The sequence below is a fragment of the Oncorhynchus gorbuscha genome, linkage group LG18 (assembly GCF_021184085.1).
Source record: "Oncorhynchus gorbuscha isolate QuinsamMale2020 ecotype Even-year linkage group LG18, OgorEven_v1.0, whole genome shotgun sequence".
Classification (NCBI taxonomy): Eukaryota; Metazoa; Chordata; class Actinopteri; order Salmoniformes; family Salmonidae; genus Oncorhynchus; species Oncorhynchus gorbuscha.
The window spans coordinates 48,310,655-48,335,387 of NC_060190.1; the positions used below are offsets into that span (position 1 = coordinate 48,310,655).

Here is a 24,733-nt window from a genome sequence, read left to right on the forward strand (position 1 = left end):
ATCACTTTAAAAATAGATTTTATTACATAACCCCAAAAAATAACCAAACAAAGGAGTGGTCTGTGCCCTGGTATATTTGGCATAATTTTATGTTACAAGGGGAAATCCAACAGACCACCACATGAAAGACAATTCAGGGTAAAAGGACTTGACCAAAATTAATGTCCACTTACACTCGTCATGAGACATGAACACTATTCTTCCTCCAATGTCATTTACCAACCCTTAAGTTTTCTTCACATCCAGTATTTGAGGCATCGTGGTTTTAATTAGATTACATTTGGATGGAGATATATATGAGCAGCTTTAATAATGACTGACGCAATAGCTAGACTTCACCACAAATGTAAAAGTACATTTTTAATGTCATTGTGGCAAATGCCTGACAACTTTTGTTTTTAGTTAGTGATCCATTGTTTGGAACAAGTTTAGTACAGTGAACTATATACAGTATGTGTGTTCTAAATGTATTCTAGTAGGCTACATTTCAATTCCGTATGTTAACATATACAGTATATACAGGTACTGTGGCACTCAACCTATAAGCAAAACAATTTGTACGTCCTTTTATAATAACATCCTGTATATATTAAGACTGGCAATTCACAGCTGCTAGTTTGAAAGCAGACTGTGCTTTTGTTTTTAAATCTATTAGGTCTGCCTAAGATAAATAAGGCAATGTATACTATCACACACTGATTAAACTGCAGCAGTCAATATATACTGTTGAACAGAGTACTAAAAATCATTGGAGAAAGCCAGGAACCCCTCAGTGACGTCTATAAATAAATATAAAATAGTGAGGAAGAAGTGGGAACAAATAGCCTTGGACATTACGCACACACTCCATGACCAGTATAGCCACCTACCCTCAGACATAGATCTCTGGCATACACATTTAAGAGGGCAGCTTCTAGTTTTGTGCCAACATCCATAAAACTCAACTCTTGTATTTCTTGTTTTTATTTGTATCTACAGTACCAGTCAAATGTTTGGACACACCTATTCATTCCAGGGTCTTTGTTTTTTCTATTTTCTACATTGTAGAATAATAGTGAAGACAAAACTATGAAATAACACATGGAATCATGTAGTAACCTAAAGTGTTAAACAAATCATAATATACTTAATTGCATTCCAGGTGACTACCTCATGAAGCTGGTTGAGAGAATGCCAAGAGTGTGCAAAGCTGTCATCAAGGCAAAGGCTGGCTACTTTGAAGAATCTAAAATATATTTTGATTTGTTTAACACTTCTTTGGTTACTACATTATTCTATGTGTTATTTCATAGTTTTGATGCCTTCACTATTATTCTACAATTTAGAAATGAGTAATAATAAATAAACTCTTGAATGAGTAGGTGTCCAAACTTTTGACTGGTACTGTATGTGTATATATAGCCTGTGATTGCATAGATTGCTCCTAATCTATTACACTACGTTTGTGTTCTATGTTGCTATTTTGTTATTTGTCTTGTACAGACCCGTCACCACACACATAGTTCCCTCTGGAAATAAAAGTTATTTTAATTGAATTGAATTAAATTGTATGTGTGGTATAATTTGAAGTTGGCTCCTCATGATGAGACCCCTTTGCTGACAACCGTTATTGGTTGTTTGGTTCCGGGGCGTACCATGAAAGTCATGCCATGTGCCTGCTTTGACTGTGGCCCATTGCTAGAAAGTAGAGGAAGAAAAAAATATTAGTTAAACTCTTGTCACATTCATCAATACATCTAGCTAGCATCATTCTTTACTGTGAGTCAAAACATGCAATTACGGACACTCCTAGATAAAACAAAATTATGCCAAACTTGTCACAACACCCTAAGCTTAAACAAAGTACAATTTTGTGAAATTCTCAAACAGACAAAGATGAAGTAGAGAGAGCAAGGCCTACCTGATGGGTACTTTTGATGGAGCTGACAAACCCTGAGAATTCTTGGCCATTTTAGTCTCCAGCTCCTTCATGTCCAGGCCTTGTGTTCTGGCATTCTTGCTCTTTGCGGTGATAACAGGGATCTGCGGGGTGACCCTGGGGACAACAGGGACCATGGTCTCCTCAGACAAGGGAGAACCCCAGTCATCAGAGTCTGTCTTCATGGACAGCATTTTGTTGTCCATTTTGTGGTCCATTTCCAGCATCTTCTTCTGCAGGATGGTCAGGAGCGTGGCCTGGCTGGCTGAGAGGGAGGAGGACGCCTGGGTGGGAGGTGGCTTGGGTGTGGTCTGAACAGGTAGCTTGGGTTTGACCTCCATGACGGGAGGCAGGAGTTTGGGAGGGCTTGGCGGTTTGGGTTTTGGAGGAGGGGGGGGCGCAGGGGAGGGAGTTTTGACAGGAACGATAAGGCTGGCAGTGGGGGGCAGGACTGGAAAGGCAGGGGTGGGAATGGGGTCCAGGACCTTCTTTGGGGGAGGGTCAGGTGGAGGCGAGCTGGGGGGAGACTCCCCGACATCATTATGGTCATCAAATTCGGGAGGGGGAGGGAGTAATGGCAAGCATAGATCCTCCCTGTTCTCTTCATTCCTGACAAGGCTAAACGGGGAAGAAATCCTCTGCTCTCCACTTTGTTTCTCCACAGCCAGGAGCCCCTGAAATACTGGATTTGCAATTGGCCTCTTTTCCACCACTGACTCAATGATCTGGGGTTTTGCTGGAGTCTGGATCACCACTGGGGGCTGCACTGGGACCACAGACTGTGGATTATCTTGTGAGGTCACCGAAGTGAATGAGGTGGACCTGGGGATGATGGTGAAAGAATTGGGATTGGATTCGCTGTGCTGGATGCTGGTGGATGGCTCATTACTCTTTGTGCTGTTTTCGCGTGACAAAGTAGACCTGTGCTTCTCTCGCTCTTTAGCCGCCATGAGAAGAGCCAGGGGGGAAGTGGCAGGACCCTCCCTTGTCCCAGTGACCGCACTGAACTTTAGGTTGCGCAGTTTACGGTCCAGCATTGGACTGAACTTGCGACTCCGGTTTGGAGACACTTCGTGTTTGACCTGGCTAGCCTCTATGTTTACAGGGGCAGTGACGACCTGAAGCATTGGTGATGCTTTAGTGGGAGTTTCGGCAGGTTTGTTGATAGCCTGCTGTGCTAATAAAGGCAAAGGCCCCACTTTCACTTCCTTCCGAGTCTCAGGTGGGGTGGGTTGGCCTTGAAGAGTGGCTTTAAAATTATCCTTTAACTCCTTCAGGTCTTGCTCCAGCTGCATACCCGAGCTGTTTCTCCGGGCTGGCTTAACTGGCGGTGCCACAGAGGGGGCTGTCCCATTGACCAGGATGGAGTCAGTAGACCCAGGGTCATGCAGCAGTAGGATCTGCTTGTGCTTATTTTCACCTTCCACCTGCCTATCTAGAATGCCGGTCTTAGGAACACTGTAGAGCTTAGCTGTGTTCTGGGGGTTGAAGCTGGACGGTCTAGGGTTCTGTACAGGGGGTGCTGGGGCTGGAACCTGGGGGAGTTCACACATAATGGGGATGGAGGACAGCCTCATTGGCTTTGTAGGCGGTGTTTTCAGGGCTTTCAGAGCAGCTTGCCTCATGTCTGTAGGGGGCTGTGGAGGGGCAAACTTTGGGGGCTCTGTGATAACAGGGACAGTGGTTGGTGGTGGTGTAGAACTGGACAAAGAGGAACTAGAAGCACTGGAGGAAGTTGACGGGGACTTCGGAGGGGCCATAGGTGGAAGTTTCATGGAGGTGAAAACATTCTTGTCCCCTTCAGAGGGGGCAACTGATGATGGTTTTGATGGGGGTTTTGGAGGGGGCATGGAGGGAGGCTGAATGGAGTCGAGGTCACCCAAGAAATCTGGTGGGGGAGGGTTGAATATGGAGGGAGGCTGAATGGAGTCGAGGTCACCCAAGAAATCTGGTGTGGGAGAGTTGAATATGGGTGGAGGGGGTGGGGGGGCCATCGAAGGTGGAGGTGGAATAAATATCTCTCCCTCCACCAAATCAGGTACAGATACAGCAGATCCATTGGACCACCGTTCACCGTTTACTATAAAGAGAGAACAACCATCAGAGACACAAGAAAGTACAACTATACTGAACAAAAATAGAAACGCAAAATGCAAAAACATCAAAGATTTTACTGTTGCAGTTCATATAAGGCAATCAGTCAATGAAAATAAATGCATTAGGCCCTAATCTATGGATTTCACATGACTGGGCAGGGGAGAAGCCATGGGTGTGCCTGGGAGGGCATATGCCCACCCACTGGGGAGCCAGGCCCAGCCAATCAGAATGCATTTGATAACTTATTGTTTAAGTAAATTATTTAACTTTTAGTTGGCTGGGCCTGGCTCCCCGTGCTTCTACACCTGCATCGCTTGCTGTTTGGGGATTTAGGCTGGGTTTCTGTACAGCACTTTGAGATATCAGCTGATGTACGAAGGGCTATATAAATACATTTGACTTGACTTGACTTATGGTGAAACTGATTAAATTATACCTGATCTGTACCCTCCCGCTCTGCAAACATGTTTGTGAATGGCTGCTTGGATGCTTTCTAAAGTGTTATTGTCCAAGATCTTAGACAAACATTTACCTGCTCTATATATTTCAGCCTTTATGAAAACAGAGTTGCTTTGAATTTGTGATCAACTAGATCTGTCTAAAACCAGCACTAAGGCTTAAATTCACAGGAGTGTAAATGATTTAGCTACACAACTTAACTCCGGTATACACAGGACAGAGACCCTCACCTGCCCCGTTGATCTTTGGTCTGTTGAAAGGGGGGAGGACAGGAACTTTGGGCGTTGGTACATTAAACCCTTGTACAACATCAGAGGAGGACTGTGGGAAATAAGGACAAAGGACATCAGACTGTTGACGTTTCACTCAGATGTCAGGCTGTAGAGATTTTAAGTGGAACTGAATGTGAAAGAAAGGGAATGGATTGGAGAGCAGAGATAGCCCACTGGGAAAAAAACTGGTTGAATCAACGTTGTTTCCACATAATTTCAACCCAACAATTCTATGTGATGACGTTGAATCAACGTGGGAAACTGATTGGATTTGCAGGTTTAAAGTTGAAAAAATAAAGTCCAATGAGTGTGAAATCTTTGGTTGATTTCACATTGAATTCACTTTAGTTGACAACTCAACTAAATGCAAATCTAACACTCAGGAAACAAACTGGTACGTCAGTAGTGTCAATGCCAGGCACATTCAATATGAAGGGCTTTTCATTAAAAAAAATGTTTTTAACTGTAATCATAGTCTGGGCTTCCCAGAAAATGGTGTCCTTTTCTATAATGGCAAAATCCTCCTTGTGCAGTTTGAGGCTACAGGATCTCTTACATAGTCTCAAAGCCCACTGAGCACCCCCACCTGTAATGATTCAACAATAATGTCCTCCATTGCTATACTGTATCTAACCCCTTTCCAGACACTAGCTGCAGCTTACTGGCCCAGTTCTGGGCCTTCTTCAGAACATTACTGCCACTGTCATGCCTCATCCACAGACAGGGTGTAGTGTGGGCAAGGCACAGGCAACACTCCCATCGTTTCACCTAAGCAAACATTAAGTGGGTATGACTACCTCTGAGAAAAAGGGCTGTGCCGTCATGTCGCTGCCTGCTTGTGTGACTGACTGTTCTCATCACAGCCTAAACACCTCTAGAAATAAACACAGACTGTTTTGACACAACACAAGCCCTACAGACAGAACAGAGATATGCCCTTCCAAAGCTGATAGCACTGGTCAGAATCACCCTACATACAGTAGGGACTGAAAGTCACTCCTTAGGACCTAACCACACCTTGACCAGTGTAATTACCCAATACTGGGCCCGAGGGCCTCCAATCTAGCGAAACAATCCAAAGTACGGTTCACCCATGTAACTATAAACTGTAATCGACTTACTGCCCTTGGCCTTATGGTCAGGCCGCAATCACTTGGTTTGTTTATATAGAACTTTCACATGGTACACGCTATATCCAAAAGGCAGAGGACACGTCAATAACTTCCATTCAGCTGTGGGAATATTAAGTCATTCGTGGAAAAGGTTCAGGTGTGGTCCATTCTCAAGAACCCTCAGTTACACTGTATCTTTAAAACAGCTCATGTGAACGGAACGCCTGCCTTATTTAATGCCTTAAATATGTCATGAATGCAGACGTCATAGGGGCAGGCAGCTCCTTGCAACGGCACAAACATTTGACAAGAAGCGAAGGGTGTGGCATTCGATGCGGTTTCTGATCCACCTTCATTTCTTCTTTCTTTCCGTGACTCACGGGTGAAAGTCAAAGCAGTCAATCCGAACAGTCAGTGAGAGCAGTCCAACCCCCGTGCTGCTGGGTGTGCCACATCTAATACATGCCAGTGGAGCAGTCACATAGGACACTCCCCTTTCTGAGGTAGGCTTTCATACCTACAACAAAATGACAACGTAACACAACCTACAAAAATTCAGATATGGCTGGTCTTTTCTGGATCTACTACAGGGAAGCCATCTTGAATAGAAGGCACATGAGCTAGGCGCCATATGCCAGGTCCCAGACTGTACAATACCCAATATTGTGTAAATCAAAGGTAACATTCTCATAGTAACTGTGTCCCCATGAGAATGTCTAAGTAAATAGGGTGTGAATTTCTGAGGACAAACTCTCTACAGAAATGACTTGAGAGGACTGGGTCAACACCCAAACAAATTGCATGCATCCGTGTCACATGGATAGCAAATACATATGGGTTACTCCTTCTGTCATACATGTGAATAGCCTGTGCAAGTGAAACCTGCCGGTTAGAAAAGTATGCTTTCAAAGTGACAGGGTGTGAGTGATGGATGGGTCTGACTCTGCAGTGGTCACACAGAGATGAATGATTACAGGAACACCCTTCACGAGGCAATGCATATTCTCTTTCAGGCACCACAAAGACCTTGTTAAGAAATCATTCACAATTTAGCAGACAGTTATGCAAATGAGACGTAATATGGGGCCTTCGGCATTCGCAAGAATTCACAAGAAGACAAGCCCGGAAACAAGTTCCATGTGATAATCATCTTGAAGTGATAGAGAACAATATCTAGAAGATTGACAAAGCTTGATCAGTCTCAACAAATGATGCAACACCGTCTTGAGTGTAGAAATGTAGATTTGAAAGCTATTAATATTTCTGCACATCATGCAGAGTTACTGGAACTTACCGTGAAGTGCTTTACTGTGGGTCTGTTCCTCACTTTGGCAGTGCCTGATTCAGGAATGGCTGATGAATCCAACACCAGCTCAACATTGTCTGAGAAAAAAACAAACACACAACACACCACTTTAGTCTCTCAGTATAGATAAAAACCAACCAGTCTACCATTCAGCTGATCAGCACAGCTCTGGAAGGAGATGCAGTCTGGTGACTGCAAAGTTCAGTAATTAGGCATGTGCATAATAACAAGTTAAGGCTTAAGGCATTTTGTCTGCAGTTCTCAGAATTACTGACAAACTATTATGTAATGTTATGCTGTTTACTCTGTCAGGGGGATTTCTCTTGTTGACAGCAAATTAGCATTTAGGTTACAACTATTCAAGCTGACAACTATTCAAAGCAGTTCAATGATTGATTCTAATCAACAGAAGAGGTTGTCACCGTATTGCTCAAACACTGAAGCCTAAAATCATGTAGTTCCATAGAGTACAGAATACAGTGCTTCTCACTTCATCCAGGAATCCCTATTTACCAATGGAATGTCAGGTAGGACATAGAAGTGTGGTGCAACATTCATAACAATCCCAGGGGTCATGAGTCATGAGTGTTTACAGTTCATCAACACTGACCTCAGGTTATTCAAGATATGGTTATTGGGCTGCGGTGGGATTGAGGCATATAGAATGGGTCTAAATTAAAGATGGCGTGTGACACACACTCATTTGGACATTAGGCCACTCACCACCTGATTGATTTTCATGTGAAATGTGACTTTTCCAGAGGTGGTCTATAATGTCTGTAAGTTAACAGGCTTTGACATTACTAGATAAAGGAAAAAACACATCTGTAACTATACAAAACACATTAGCGGTAAATGGTTTTCTGTGGAGTAACTCTTGTGATTCTGTATGGCTCAGTCAGCCATTCCAATGTTAGGCATGTCACTGTCAAATAACTAACTGATGAGAGACATGTCATAAAGTGACTGCAGTTAGTGAGACACTGGTCATGCTCTGCACTCACTTCAAGCACTGAGACTCAGACTGATAAGACTATGAACAAAACATTATACAGCCCTTAAAAACAAGTATGGTAACAACAGCCAGTGTATAAAGTGTTTTGGCATCCACAGTTACGTTTCCCAATGGGGCATAATATGCATTTTCCTATTGAACACCTGCATAATGTAAAAATACAAATATCCCATCCAGTGGGATATAAATATCCCATCCATGTTTGCACTTCGCAACCAACCACCTCTCCATTGTTAGAGGTCTCATATGAACAGTTCAGCAAAGTTTTCAGAACTCTAAGGGGTTTATTCATATTTATGTTTTAATTAGTCCCAACTCCCCAAAGCCTGGGGAACCCTTATGTCAGGTCGTCGTGTTCTCATTTCAGTATAACGACTCTGGCTCAAAATGATACGGTATTTGATCAGGGAGCAATCTGTTTTAAAATCTCAATCGCATACCTACTGGTAATAATATGTATAATGTTGTAATCATTTTTGATACAGACATGTTTTAAAATAATCGCAAGGAAAAAACGTAATTCCTATTCATGTGTGCATTTAGGACACATCTTTTCACTCACTTATCTGTCACAATAACAATTGCAAAGATCGGGACAGTCGTCAAAGAAAGAATGTTGATCATATGATAAATTAATAATGAAATTGTTCGTTTTATTTCATTGTTCAATATATGACAATAAACACTTACCCATCTCCTTGATTTTAATATTGGTGTCGAAAAGTGATTGGTTCTTTCGACCCAAAAAAAACGTTGACTTTTTCATTTCTATGTCCTATTGGTAGGTCTATTATCCAAACGAATCGTTAACACATGATGTTAAGCAGGAGCTTCCATAGACAGGCGTCAAAAACGTATTAATCTATTAATTCGGCTTAACGACAGGTGTATTACTGAATCCTCTGATTCTGTGAAAACTTCCGAGAGGGAGAGAAAATGGCCACCGCCCCCTCTCCTGTGCCTCCCTATTTTGTAAACCGACAGGTAAGGCAGAGAGAGAACAAACACATCATGCCCCAACCCTGTGCCTCCCAGCCAGCACGCCAACAATGTTTGACAGCAACATTCCAATGTCATACAAATCTTTCCAACTGTCCTCTCACTTCCCCCTGTTATGTCTCATTGTGGGTGTTGATGTGCTTGTTTGATATAATGATAGTATGATTATTACTTTTAAAAGAACAGTGTGAGTCAGTTACACTCTTCGAGCCAAGGGCTGGTCATGATGAAAAGGTGCAAACCCCCATAGAGATACAGTTGGCTGTGTAACAAGGACCATGCTCTTCATTATAATCAAATTAGATTTATGCTGGCCATTAGCAGCCAAAACCCAACATGTTTTACAATGGTGAGAGGTGAGTGTGTGAATTGAGGGCCAGAATTAGTGTAGTGCAAGAGGTTTTCCTTGACCTGATCCTGTTGGTTTCCTGCTCAACTCCGTAGAACAGGTTCTGTCAGTTACTAAGATTTTTCTTTTCTTTTTTTTCCATGATTTGATTTCCCTTCCTTGGCCCATTGCTGAATCAGAGTAGTGCATGATTGGTCATGGTTTGGTCTCTTGGTAACTGCCACAACACAGTTGTTTTGTAGCCAGAGGAGGATGATGAACCAATGGAGGATGGGCCCCCCTCTGTCTGGTTCCTCTCAACATTTCTTTCTTCCAGGAATACTCTTTTTGGAAAGTTGGCACTGTGCAGCTGCTACACCCCATGGCACAAAAGCGTTGCTACATTTGTCCTCTGATATATGGTATAACATAGGCCAGGGGTTCTCAAACATTTTGGGGCCCAGGACCCCTTTCGTGATAGCAAATTCATCAGGGACCCGCTCATAATCAGAACAAACTTGAGTGTTACGTGTGTCAGAGCAGGTGAACCCAAGTGCAGACTCAGACGAGGAGACAGGGATAAAGTAACTAAGGTATTTATTGAAAAGCAGGGGGGGAGTTGGGGTGCAGGCCTGAGGCTGAGGCAAGGGGAGTAGGGGCAGGGTAAGCAGGTCTGGAGTGGAATCCAAGGAAGCAGTAGAGCGGGTTCCAGGGCAGGGAAGCAGGACTGACGAGACAAGGGACTGGAGACAGGGACCAGAGTCAGAGCAGATGGAACTGTAGCAGAGAGAAATGCAGCGTCAGGCTAGGGGAAAAACAGGCACAACAGGATAACAAGAGCAGGGCAGGCACAACCGACTTGCCTCGAAGACTGACTGAGCAGAGGCTACAAACTGGCAGCATGGAAGTGGCAGGGCTGAGTATTTGTAGAGGCCTTTATTATGGAACAGGTTGTAGCTGGTGGGGATCTGCTCTGCCTCCAGCACACCTGTCTCCACTCACACAATCACATACACACAGAGATCGAGGGAGAGAGCTGGGGGAGTGGCAGCAGGTTAGGGAGAGTTTTACTATGACTTCGCAGTGCATAGCCAGCCTGCTCTGGAAAGGAACATTTGAAAGGCCTGCCTCTTGGTATCAGAAATAACATTTTGACAGCATCCCTTCTGATTTAAACAAAATTTTAAACAAAACACCCATAGAAGAAGTGGTCAGAAAAGTAACTTTTTGGACCTGAATGTTTTTTCTCTGGTATGGTGGGGAATGCAAAATGAGTAAACTTTTAGCACCTTTATCAGGTGATAAAAGTGCTTGAATTTTACGCATTTTGCAGACCAGAGACATCCATGCATTCGTCACTGGAAAAGATAAACGGTTTGAAATCACTTTAAATCTTAGTGTTGTGAAAATATTTGATTTTAACTTGAAAAAAATGCTTTAATTAAAATAGTCATTTTTAACCATTTAACAAAAATGATCTAAAAATGTGTAAATTCTTGAGTTTTTTTCATATTTGCATATACCCAATTTAGCTGGTACACCATTGACATTTTAATTTAATTGAAACTTTAACTTCTAATTACTACCACAAAGATGGCTGTGGGTCCACCCACTGTCGAATGTCAACTTAAATGATCATGTCTATTCTATCATCTATGTTTCTAGGATTTGAATATGTTTTTTTTATGGAGGATTGACAGTATAATCTAAAACAACAGAAATTCCTATTCAAGTAAACATTCTCTGATGTGTGAACCTCCAACCATTTTGTAGTACCATTTGAAAGTAGAATTTTCCATTTTATTTCCATTTTAGTTCATTTATCAGCCAAAACATGACACCCACCCTGTATTCAAGGGTGTGTTGTGTCTCAACCAAGGGCGGGCATAAAAAAAAAACATTAGGTGATGTAAAATAGGCGCTAAGCTACAAAATATGTGCAAATGAAACAAATTGGAGTTACGCGTTTTTAGGTAATTTACATTAAAGGTGAAAAAATGTCATTTTTTCAGAAATGATCAAATAGTTTGAGAACCCTGTGTTTAAGCTTTTAAATTATATAAGTCTCAACCATTTATCTTTTCCAGTGATTAAGACATGGATGTCTCATGGTAGGGTATGCAAAGTGGGTCAACATTGAGCACCTTTATCTCACTTTAAGTCACTGTCACCTGTACAGTCGGCAAATACTGCATGTATGGAATGTTTTGTTTCAATCAATGCTGTCAAAAAATATTTGATTGATATTTACCTTTAAATTACAGTGCATTTATGTTTAAAAATGGGGAATACAAGAAGTATTGAGTTGATAACTGGATAATTGGTGGAGTACTGTGAATACCAATATCCCTATGAGCCCAGGCCCATGTTTCCCAGGGTTAAGAACATACATTGTAGAATAATTGAAAAATAGGGGTTGGATTGTAGAGAATCAAAAGACCATGAATGTAATAAGACACCTTAGGTGCTGGCTGGCTAGTAGCAACCACTATGGAATGTCGAGTCAGAACAAGGGTTAGTATTGACCCTGTCCTGGGTCCACATCTGGTCCGTGGTCCGGCAGTTGAGTATGGGGAGGGCTATACCATTCCACCAGAGGGTCTCCCATTTTTAGATCATGCAGACAGGCAAGTAGACAGGTAAACAGACACACAGACAGACAGGCAGACATACACCAAGATAGATTACATTCAGTCCAGTGAATCGGTAACATTGTTTGATTGTTTGGTTATTTCCATAAATCCCGTTATGGCAATTACTGTACCTAAGCCTGCAGAGGCATGTAAGTCGCTCTGGATAAGAGCGTCTGCTAAATGACTTAAATGTAAATGTGGCCCAGGTAAGTAGACTAATGCACAAACACATGTATATGAAAACTGGTAAAGTAGATTATCAGTGTCTAGAGACACACATGGGTATGAATTCTGAACATAAATTTATGAATTTACAACCAATAGGATGTTGCCTGATCACTTGTAAGTAGGGTTACAAAGCTACCGGTAATTTACCAGTGTTACCAGAATCTTCAGTAATTTTAGTAAATAACAGGTACTGTAATATATGACAACTTTGGTCATTCATACTTGAATAACTATTAAAAAATGTATTAGTGTATAGTATTCATTTTTTACATCTGTATATTTTGACCTTGATTTTCGAGTGGATAGATTATATGGTTCAAGATTGAATAATTAGGATAAGAGCGTCTGCTAAATGACTTAAATGTAAATGTAAATGTAAAAATGCATCGAATCAATTACATGTATTTTTATTTAACCAGGCAAGTCACTTAAGAACAAATTCTTATTTACAATGACTGCATACCCAGGCGAAACCCTAACGACGCTGGGCCACCCCATGGGACTCCCAGTCACGGACGGTTGTGATACATCCTGGAATCAAACCAGGGTCTGTAGTGACATCTCTAGCACTGAGATGCAGTGCCTTAGACCGCTGCGCCACTCGGGAGCCCAATAATGGCATTCATGCTGAAACCCTTCTATTAAACACCAATGCTATTTATTACGTTGATGGTTTATATTTAGCATAATGTTTTACAGCTTTATCATTATATTGTTTATTTTAAAACCATCTCATTTGATTATTGTGTATATATATATATGACATATGATGAGGCCACACAGAGCGCCAGAGAAAATTACAGACACCTGTGGTAATCTGAAGTACCCAAATAGGCCTCTAGATGTCATCTGATAAAATTCCCCAAAAACCTTGAGCTTTACCAAAGTTCTGGTATTTTACTAGTAAACTTGGAATGTTTCCTGTAAAATACCCCCCCCCCCCTTGCAACCCTACTTGCAAGACTCCTGAGAATCTCAGGAATGTGCAGAAACACATTATATATACACTGCTCAAAAAAATAAAGGGAACACTTAAACAACACAATGTAACTCCAAGTCAATCACACTTCTGTGAAATCAAACTGTCCACTTAGGAAGCACCACTGATTGACAATACATTTCACATGCTGTTGTGCAGATGGAATAGACAACAGGTGTAAATTATAGGCAATTAGCAAGACACCCCCAATAAAGGAGTGGTTCTGCAGGTGGTGACCACAGACCATTTCTCAGTTCCTATGCTTCCTGGTTGATGTTTTGGTCACTTTTGAATGCTGGCGGTGCTTTCACTCTAGAGGTAGCATGAGACGGAGTCTACAACCCACACAAGTGGCTCAGGTAGTGCAGCTCATCCAGGATGGCACATCAATGCGAGCTGTGGCAAGACGGTTTGCTGTGTCTGTCAGCGTTGTGTCCAGAGCATGGAGGCGCTACCAGGAGACAGGCCAGTACATCAGGAGACGTGGAGGAGGCCGTAGGAGGGCAACAACCCAGCAGCAGGACCGCTAACTCCGCCTTTGTGCAAGGAGGAGCAGGAGGAGCACTGCCAGAGCCCTGCAAAATGACCTCCAACAGGCCACAAATGCGCATGTGTCTGCTCAAACGGTCAGAAACAGACTCCATGAGGGTGGTAGAGGGCCCGACGTCCACAGGTGGGGGTTGTGCTTACAGCCCAACACCGTGCAGGATGTTTGGCATTTGCCAGAGAACACCAAGATTGGCAAATTCGCCACTGGCGCCCTGTGCTCTTCACAGATGAAAGCAGGTTCACACTGAGCACATGTAACAGACGTGACAGAGTCTGGAGATGCCGTGGAGAACGTTCTGCTGCCTGCAACGTCCTCCAGCATGACCGGTTTGGTGGTGGGTCAGTGCTCGCCATAGGTAGCCTGACTGCCATTAGGTACCGAGATGAGATCCTCAGACCCCTTGTGAGACCATATGCTGGTGCGGTTGGCCCTGGGTTCCTCCTAATGTAAGACAATGCTAGACCTCATGTGGCTGGAGTTTGTCAGCAGTTCCTGCAAGAGGAAGGCATTGATGCTATGGACTGGCCCGCCCGTTCCCCAGATCTGAATCCAATTGAGCACATCTGGGACATCATGTCTTGCTCCATCCACCAATGCCACGTTGCACCACAGACTGTCCAGGAGTTGGCGGATGCATTAGTCCAGGTCTGGGATGAGATCCATCAGGAGACCATCCCCCACCTCATCAGGAGCATGCCCAGGCGTTGTAGGGAGGTCATACAGGCACAGGGAGGCCACACACACTACTGAGCCTCATTTTGACTTGTTTAAAGGACATTACATCAAAGTTGGATCAGCCTGTAGTGTGGTTTTCCACTGTAATTTTGAGTGTGACTCCAAATCCAGACCTCCATGGGTTGATAAATTTGATTTCCATTGATAATTTTTGTGTGATTTTGTTGTCAGCACATTCAACTATGTAAAGAAAAAAGTATTTAATAAGAATATTTCATTCATTCAGATCTAGGATGTGATATTTTAGTGTTCCCTTTATTTTTTTGAGCAGTGTATTTTTGTCCCTCTAGGTAAACTTAATCTCTCTTGTAAAACAGTGCAGTCAATTAGTAGGGACTGTCTGCAGCACCTTCTTATGGTTGTCTTGGAGACAAGTACTGGACTGGTACATCCTGTTCCTATGTCCGCAATGGGAAGTCACCATGTTGACCGATGCTGAGACATTTATTTTAGAATGTGCTGGAAGGCTCTACCCATGCTCCCCCAGCTCTGAGAGCACAGCTATGTGTAGTCTATCAAGGAAGACATGAAACACTGGATCAGCTGTAGTGCCAGCAGCAGTGTTTCTGGACATACTTTGAATTACTTAATCCTAGTGGTGTAAAGTAACTCATTAAAATTACTTTGAAGTACTACTGAAGTCGGTTTTTTCTGTACTTTACTTTACTGTTTATTTAGCACTTTTTCCTCCACTGCTCAATGCAAAGGACATTTTCCCAGAAACAAAACAAAGCCAAACAATATGACAGATTAATGCCTATAATGAAGTCAGATTCTATAAATCAGATTCTGACAGATTGCAGAACAGTATAGTTTGACAATTGTGAGTAATGGTCTTTGTGGACGTCAGATCTTATAGAATCTTCTGGATACAGTTAAATGGAATTCATTGAAATAATAAATTATATGAACAGAGACATTATTAAAATCTCTGTGTTATGGTTGAAATTTCCCGCACCTATAAAGCCTGTTTATATTGGTCATAACACAATACATCCCTATCTGTGATGATGGAAGGCAGTTTGTGATATGGCATGATGACTTCTGCATTCTTACTGATTATTTATACCCTGATTGTTTTATAAGTGTCCTGACATGTAAAAATTGTAAATGAGCCATCTTACTGATTACTCATAATTAAATTAGTATCTGGTAGCCAAAACATTAAAAGTCTGATTTAATAATCCTATAAATTAACATATCCAGTGATTAAACGAAGCACTATCACAGTAGGGGAGTTTAAACTTGGCCACAGAGAGTGGATTGTGGTTTGACACAATGTATGGAACATTGTGGCCATAGAACTAGGTAATGATTAGTCAATTATAGTCATACTAATTCTATGCACAGAGGGAGTTGGATTGATGCCAAGGCTTCTGTCTGTGATGATGCCACCACACTGCATTGTGATATCATGGGCCCAAGAACAACAAGTCCTTTGGAGAATGACTCTGAGGCCTTGTTAGCTCTATGCAGGGCCACCAGGAGGCAGTCTCTGTTTGTGGGGGAAAAGAAGGGGAAGTTGAGGCTAGACGCCCATCACGGTCTCTGCTCAGTCCAGTCACCGTTCAGCCACTTTCTCCCACCGTGATGGAGCTGACACCAGATGGAGGAGCCTTAAAGAGGTCTCAGGTAACTCAACAACTGTTGTAGACTTACAGCTGAATGGTTCACTTAGGGCTGATTGAGAGGATCTTGAGAGAGGGGGATTTGTGGGGGAGACGGACCAATAACACAAACACTTTAAGGCTTACTGAAATACTGGGCTGGTCAGTCGTCTCACTGACGTATTCTGTATTATGTAGAAGACTAATGTTGACTAATGTTGTCTGTCAACAGTTGGACACCCGAAAATAAAAATAAAAGAGAGCCGCACACTCTAGGAGCTCAGATGCAAAAATGTAATACCAACGTTTCTACAGCCAAGCTGTCTTCATCAGGGTATACAGTTGGACACCCATCTAAAATGTAAAATGTACTGTATCTTAACTACATTCTTATCAGCATTTCACAGCAATAATGGATTATATCCTGAAATATTTTAGGATAGCCATACCCTCCCCACATTCTGATCAATATAAATCCGTACGGGATATGTAGCTATTTAAAATAAATAGTTGTGCCTTTGATCCCCTCAGGTCCTGAGGAACCCACTGAAGACCCTGGTGCCTGTCAACGCCAGCACGAGCAGAGTGGTGGTTAAGCAGATGGAGCTCCTGGTCTTCTCCTGGCGGCAACGACAGCATGGGAGGGCTCTGCTGCCCCCCATGACCCACCCAGGCCATGCCACCAAGCCATTCAGTGTTCCCCGCTGCAGCCCGGCTCAGCTCAACGTGTGCTCGAACTCCCTGATGCCCTTTTACACAGTGGTGAAGCCCACCTGCGGCTACCGCTTCTTCAGGGAGACGGACCACAAGCGCCGGCACATCGGCATCCCTGCCAGCAACCCAGTCATGTGGAGGAGCTGCTATGCATTGGCCTCACAATAAACATGCAGTAGCACTAAAGCTGCCCTGTATAGACTAACAAAGTTAAACGTTTATATCATGAGTGATAAGAATATTCATTGTTATGACTGATATTAAAATGTAGCATACAAGACCTTATACAACCCCTTGATGCTCTGTCATAGTAACATTTGGGCAGTGTTTTTAAATAACCTGGTCTCATAGACTAGTAAAAGTAAAACCATTATGTTACATTTGGTATGGTTACTTCATTTTAATTCAAAAATTAAAGTAGAGTTGTTGGTCGGGGTGGGTGAGTGGCATATAACACGAATATCTAGCAACCCAAAGATTGTGAGTTTTAATCTCATCACGGATAACTTTAGAATTTAGTAATTTTTAGCTTACATTTAACATTTACATTTAAGTCATTTAGCAGACGCTCTTATCCAGAGCGACTTACAAATCTTCACCTAACCTTAACCCTAACTCCAGCCATCTAGCTAACGTTAGCTACTTAGCTAGAATTCGTAACATATCATATATGTTTTGTAAATTCGTAACATATTATGTTTTGCAAATTCGTAATATATATTTCCAATTGTAATTCGGAACATATCATACGAAATTGGTGATGTACATCTATCTACAAATTAATGCATACTATATGGAACGTAACATTTATGGCGTGTCTCAGATTTACTTACAGAATAATACGAAATCCTCTGAGACCAGGTTGGTCGAAACAGATCTCATTTGGCAGTTCCCACATTCCCATTCCCAAAAGGCCCTTTCACACTGCATTGTTCTTATCCCTAGGTTAAGGTTATCTTAGTCCCAGGTTAAGACTGGCCCTGGGGTAGCTTATCCTCTGTTCACACAGGCATTTGTTTTGTCACACAACACAATGCCACGGATGTCTCATGTTTTGAGGGAACATGCAATTGGCATGCTGACTGCAGCAATGTCCAATAGAGCTGTTGCCAGATAATTTAATGTTAATTTCTGTACCATAAGCCACCTCCAAAGTCATTTTAGAGAATTTTGCACTATGTCAAACCCAGCTTCACAACCGCAGAGCACATGTAACCACGCTAATCCGGACCTCTAGATCGTCTGCGGGATCGTCTGAGTCAGCGGGATCGTCTGAGTCCAGCCATCGGGCAACTGATGAAGATGTGGATTTTCACAACTAAAGAATTTCTGCACAAACTGTCAGAAACAGTCTCAGAGAAGCTCATCTGCATGCTCGTTGTCATCACCAGGGTCTGCTCACCTTCAATGACTGGCACACAGGAGAAGTGTTCTCTTCACTGATGAATCCCGCAAGGATCTGTACACAATTCATGTAAGCTGAAAATGTCCCAGTTCTTCCATGGCCTGCATACTCACCAGACATGCCACCCATTGAGCATGTTTGGGATGCTCTGGGTTGCCGTGTACGACAGCATGTTTCAGTTCCCGCCAACATCCAGAGTCTTTTTTCACGCCCCCAATAGAAAACGTCCTCCCACGACAAGGGGTGTATGACTATATCCGGTTGTCGTCTGTAGTCTCGGAATTCGAACATCGAGTTTACCCAGTCACTGCTCAATTTGCCATGAGTGATGTGGCTAATATCATTTACGAACATTCCCAGGTGAAGAGATCTAAACTTGATAAGGATACAAGTTCTTACACAAACAATATATATTCAACTATCAATGTAAGTTAGTACTTGAAGCGACCAGTTGAGATAGATAGCTAACTAGCCAACTTTGCTAGCAAGCTAACAATAGCTAAGACATTACCAAATTGGTTAGCGCTAACGTTACTTATTAGAGGGCTTGCTTTTGTGTCACAAATCACCTAGCAACTGCATCAGACGCCACGTTGGAAGACCAAAGTCGGTCTGTTGGAAGCCCTTCAACAGTTCACATGGCTGGCTGGTTTGCGCTATACCATATGGAAACATTGACTATTATAGTAATTCATTTTTCTAAGGACCCAGAAAACGGAAGCAGTGGGAGAACCTATTCTAGTGAGTAAATATATTTTGAAAATGATCAAAGATATGTATTATTAGCTAGCTAGCTTGCTACAGAAACTTAGTGTGCTGCCTCAGGCTAACTAAAATGAGCTGCTACGTAACGTATTGTTCGTCTAGTTAGCTAACTTTACATACTGTATATCTAGCTAAGTTCATTAGATATCACCCGCCTGCTAGCTTCATAGTATCTAGTTAGCCAGCTATCTTAAGTATTTATAGTTGTAACTCTAAATGCAATTGTGGCTAGATACCTAGCTAGATAACAGTAACAGCCAATGGAAGAGGGTGAAAGGATTCGCTAGCAGTTCCAGCTGTCGGAGAAGGGAGAGTAGGCTACTCTGGATAGGGCAGGTACCTTTGTGGGAGGGCATTGTGAAAATATTCTCCAGTTACAGTCCCTAGGGAGAAAAACTACAGGGACAGAGATATATATAGCAACATAATATTCAGTGCTTTCTAAGTAGAGTATAATGTAGCCTGTTTCTTTGTGATGTTTTCTGTCCTCAGGTACAGAGAGACTTAAAAAACCCTGTCTGCAGATGAAGAGGTCCCAATGACTGTCTGAGAGAATGAGGGTACATCCTTCTATACCATGGATTATAAGTGTACCTATGTAAGCATATTTTGTGAACAAAAATCCAGTTTAAAAGTCACACACAATGTATAAACCTATTACAACTGGAGCAGGCCAACCCTGTAAAAACAATACCAGTAGACAATGTATTTGGGGCTAATTACTATACTGGATTTTGTACATGCCTTGTGCTCACATGAAATAGTTCAGTGTAAATCCAACCCTTGTAATCTAGGTGGTGAAATGTCTGGAAGCAGGAAATTATGTGATCATTATCTTAAAACATGAACACAACTAATACCACAAAGGTCAATGTCAGATACATTTCTACTAGGTCTGAGTGGCACTTGGAGGTGCTAATGTGATAATGAAGATGGTTTGCCTAAGACTACCACAACAATTACATTGTCTATGCTAAATGTGTTTAAACTGTAAAATAAATAAAATAGTTGGGCTATAAGAACTACTTTTTTTTTTATTCAATGGCGCTAGGCAAAGCAGAGATTACAACACTTTTAATTTCACCCATACAACAATATAGCTAATTTATTAAAGTACAGTATGTTTACCATATCATAAACAATAGTTGTTTACACGTTCCAAATGACATTTTATATATAGGGTTTAAGGGGGCACTTTTGTCATGACAACAAGGTGCTCTACTCAAATTATGGCACAACCATAATCATTCAGGAAGTTCAAAGCACAGCTTATGACAACCATCTTATAAAACTGAGGGATGCCTCCTTTCATTTCTGGAAAAGGACGAAGTAGTAGAAGCTGATGATTCTGCAGCATTGCTCATTTTCACAGTGGGATTCCAGTCGACATGGGTGTCTTGATAGTAGAGGTCGACCGATTAATTGTAATGGCCGATTAATTAGGGCCAATTTCAAGTTTTCATCGGAAATCCGTATTTTTGGAAACCAATTTGGCCTTTTTTTTTTTTTACACCTTTATTTATCCTTTATTGAACTAAGCAAGTCAGTTAAGAACAACACATTCTAATTTTCAATGACTGCCTAGGAACGGTGGGTTAACTGCCTTGTTCAGGGGCAGCATGACTGATTTTTACCTTGTCAGCTCAGGGATTCGATCTTGCAACCTTTCGGTTAATAGTCCAACGCTCTAACCACCTGATTACATTGCACTCCACGAGGAGACTGCCTGTTACGCGAATGCAGTAAGAAGCCAAGGTAAGTTGCTAGCTAGCATTAAACTTATCTTATAAAAAACAAGCAATAAATCATAATCACTAGTTAACTACACATGGATGATGATATTACTAGTTTATCTAGCGTGTCCTGCGTTGCATATAATCGATGCGGTGCATATTTGCGAAAAAGGACTGTCGTTGCTCCAATGTATACCTAACCATAAACATCAATGCCTTTCTTAAAATCAATACACAAGTATATATTTTTAAACCTGCATATTTAGTTAATATTGCCTGCTAACATGACTCGTTGCGAACTGTGAAGACTATTTCTTCCTAACAAAGACAGCCAACTTCGCCAAACGGGGGATGATTTAACAAAAGCGCATTTGGGAAAAAATCACAATCGTTGCACGACTGTACCTAACCATAAACATTAATGCATTTCTTACAATCAATACACAGAAGTATACATTTTTAAACCTGCATATTTAGCTAAAAGAAATCCACGTTAGCAAGCAATATTAACCAGGTGAAATTGTGTCACTTGTCTTGCGTTCATTGCACGCAGAGTCAGTGTATATGCAACAGTTTGGGCCGCCTAATTTGCCAGAATTTTACGTAATTATGACATAGGATTGAAGGTTGTGCAATGTAACAGGAATATTTAGACTTATGGATGCCACCCGTTAGTGAAATACGGAACCGTTCCGTATTTTATCTGACAGAATAAATGTCTTGTTTTCGAGATGATAATTTTCAGATTCGACCATCTTAATGACCTAAGGCTCGTATTTCTGTGTGTTATTATGTTATAATTAAGTCTATGATTTGATAGAGCAGTCTGACTGAGCGGTGGTAGGCACTAGCAGGTTCGTTAGCATTCATTCAAACAGCACTTTTGTGCGTTTTGCCAGCAGCTCTTCGCTGTGCTTCAAGCATTGAGCTGTTTATGACTTCCAAGCCTGTCAACTCCCGAGACTAGGCTGGTGTAACCGATGTGAAATGGCTAGCTAGTTAGCGGGGTGTGCGCTAATAGCGTTTCAAACGTCACTCGCTCTGAGTCTTCTAGTAGTTGTTCCCCTTGCTCTGCATGGGTAACGCTGCTTCGAGGGTGGCTGTTGTCGATGTGTTCCTGGTTCGAGCCCAGGTAGGGGTGAGGAGAGGGACGGAAGCTAGACGGTTACACTGGCAATGCTAAAGTGCCTATAAGAACATCCAATAGTCAAAGGTATATGAAATGCAGATTGTATAGAGCGAAATAGTCCTATAATTCCTATAACAACTACAACCTAAAACTTCATACCTGGGAATATTGAAGACTCGTGTTAAAAGGAACCACCAGCTTTCATATGTTCTGAGCAAGGAACTTAAACGTTAGCCTTGTTACATATTGCACTTTTACTTTCTTCTCCAACACTTTGTTTATGCAATATTTAATCCAAATTGAACATGTTTCATTATTTATTTGAGGCTAAATTGATTTTATTGATTTTTATATTAAGTTAAAATAAGTGTTCATTCATTATTGTAGTAATTGTCATTGTTATAAAATAAAATAACAATTAAATCTGCCATTTAATCGGTATTGGCTTTTTTTGGGGGGTCCTTCAATAATCGGTATCGACTTTGAAAAATCATAATCGGTCAACCTCTACTTGATAGGTCAGCTGGTGAACCTCAATTAGTACATAAACAAATTAAAAGCACTTCTGATGTTAAAATATCACTTCTTCGGGGCACCTGTACCATCACTTAAGTGTTTGGTTGTGTTTAATTCATACAGGTGTTTTAGTGTCATATAAAGATTAAATGTATTGTTGGGCTGGAACAGCCAATAGTCACACAGCAGGTTGTCCTATGTCCATATATTTTCACTCTTATGAGTAAAATGTTCAACAAATTCTCAATGGGTTATTATGTGAGTTTTTTGGACAATAATGTTCTCCAGGCTATATGGATGTCATATTGTACAATTTGCGTCTCCCATTTTCATGGTCATGGCTAGAAGGGATCCAGCTTTTGTCAAATTAAGTAATATTTGACATTTCGTAGCAGATTAGGAGAATTAACGTTGCTGTTTAGGAGAATTAGGTTTGGAAAAGGGTTAGGGTTATCTAAAATGCACCCCCAGAAAGACATTTGATCTTAATTTAACACAAACTGGATCCCTTCTAGCCAGGTCCACTTTTCGGCCTAGATTGGTTGCATTCAAGGAAATGTTTTTTTTTTTTAATCTAGTGTCAGTAGAGTAGGCCTAGGCTACTATCGTATTAAAAGAAAGCATATGTTAATGTCTCCAGTCATATGAAGTGTAGTAGATTTGCATGACATGTTTATCAAAGGCCACATTTTTCCTGTGCAAAGCAAATAAACATCTCTGATATAGCCTATGCCATTACTTGCTTATTGATAGCTTAAATTGATTCACCCCAGCCTAAATTATCACTATCCAATGTACTCATCACATTAGGAATAGTAGCCTTACATTAGTCTGCACTATGGTAAAAATATATATAATCTCGTGACACATGCTATTAACATTAGCTGGTCTACAAGCTATCTCTAGCTAGCTAGAAAATTTTGGTTATGTTACTGTTGTTGTTAACACCTGGTTAGCATAACAGCAAACTAAACTCGAAATCGATCAGACTTGACTTACCAGTGATGAAATGATTGTAGCAGACCCTGTACTGACAGCTGTCTGGGTTCAGGTCTTGACTGGCAAACTTGTTTCTTCTTCTTTTCTTACAGTTCTTGAGTCTTCTCATATCACCTATAATGTTTCATGATTGCAGGGAATCTGTAAACATGTTTTTTCCCGTTGTCTTTCCTGCCATGTTAGAGCAGCCAGATACTCCACAGAAAATGACCATGGTGATGAATCAACTCGTTTTATGCACTGTTATCACAGATAGAATTAAAACATCTTTGCAGTTATCATGAAGTTTGGGGTATCCACACAGCTCTATTTGTCGGAAGAATTAATGCAACATGGCCACCAGGAGGCGTCATACGTCAACTGCAATGCCTTTATATTTGTCACACTTAGCTAGCTAACTAATTAACGTTAACTATTTGTCCAGCCACTGTAATCTATTATTTGTTTCTAGCTAGCAATGTAGCTCGTTAGCTAGCTAGACAAATCTCAGTAACGTTAAGGGTAGCAATGTTAACTTACTAGTATACATCAATTGATTGTTGTCAACATAACATTCAAATGTAGTAGAGTAAACTTTTTTTTACAGTTGGTCAGTTCCATTTTAATGTGAGAATTGAAGAGAAGGAACCATGACCTTGCTGCTGCAGATGTCATACACCGTTCTTGAACAACTATGTGATACATTTTTTCCCTACATTGCAAGCACCCAAGGAGCCCGTCATTGTAAACCACTTCTGTTCATGTGCAGCTGGGAGAGCTTTGTGCAATCTGGTGCCTCTACTCTTCCAGACTGCACATTACACCACAATGGGGTTGAAGACCGTGCCACCACCATTGCGTTGCACAGGGGTGCTGCAGTCGTGGCACCTGCCAAGTTTTGAAATTGAGATCATTTTTCATATTGTCATAGAGAAGACAAATTTAGCATTTTTGTAAACTCATATTACTGCACGTTGTTTTACATTCATCCTGAGTCTTTATTTTTTTTGACCGGAGCCCAATGATTGAAATGCTTGTGAGGAAGCCAAGGACATCAGGCAGGAGTGGCATAAAATCCACTCTTTACCAAGCAATCCCTGGTGAGTTACAATTGTCTTACGCTCACACATTGGCTAAAGTTTACAATCTTGGCTGACATTCATTTCTTGTCTATGCTTCTTTTTTGTTTTACAGGGACCCTTCCTGACATGACAGTAATGTCTGCTGGACCAAGTTTGAGGAGCATGAGACCACA

General features: G+C 41.5%; 1 protein-coding gene across 2 annotated transcripts; it reads right to left on the reverse strand.

Moving 5' to 3' along the window:
• Position 1: 1 nt before the first annotated feature.
• LOC124002357 (uncharacterized protein C6orf132 homolog) lies at positions 2 to 23,830 on the reverse strand. Of its 2 annotated transcripts, none has more exons than XM_046309729.1 (5): positions 23,500 to 23,830; positions 7,153 to 7,241; positions 4,705 to 4,795; positions 1,901 to 3,998; positions 2 to 1,677 (listed from the first exon to the last, which is right to left on the reverse strand). In XM_046309729.1, exons 1-5 carry the CDS (start codon positions 23,606 to 23,608, stop codon positions 1,578 to 1,580), a joined length of 2,487 nt encoding a protein of 828 aa, XP_046165685.1. In that variant the 5' UTR covers positions 23,609 to 23,830; the 3' UTR covers positions 2 to 1,577. The 2 variants fall into 2 exon arrangements, with proteins under 2 accessions (XP_046165685.1, XP_046165686.1); XM_046309730.1 differs by lacking the exon at positions 23,500 to 23,830 and adding an exon at positions 8,870 to 9,231.
• Between the last annotated feature and the right edge of the window lie 903 nt (positions 23,831 to 24,733).

Bases quoted from the DNA above. Each gene is read 5' to 3' on its own strand.
- LOC124002357 (XM_046309729.1), bottom strand. From the start codon at position 23,608: ATGAGAAGACTCAAGAACTGTAAGAAAAGAAGAAGAAACAAGTTTGCC. The intron at 7,242-23,499 runs GTAAGTCAAGTC...TTTTTTTCTCAG, and splicing joins CTACAATCATTTCATCACTG to ACAATGTTGAGCTGGTGTTG. The intron at 3,999-4,704 runs GTGAGGGTCTCT...CTCTCTTTATAG, and splicing joins ACCAAAGATCAACGGGGCAG to TAAACGGTGAACGGTGGTCC.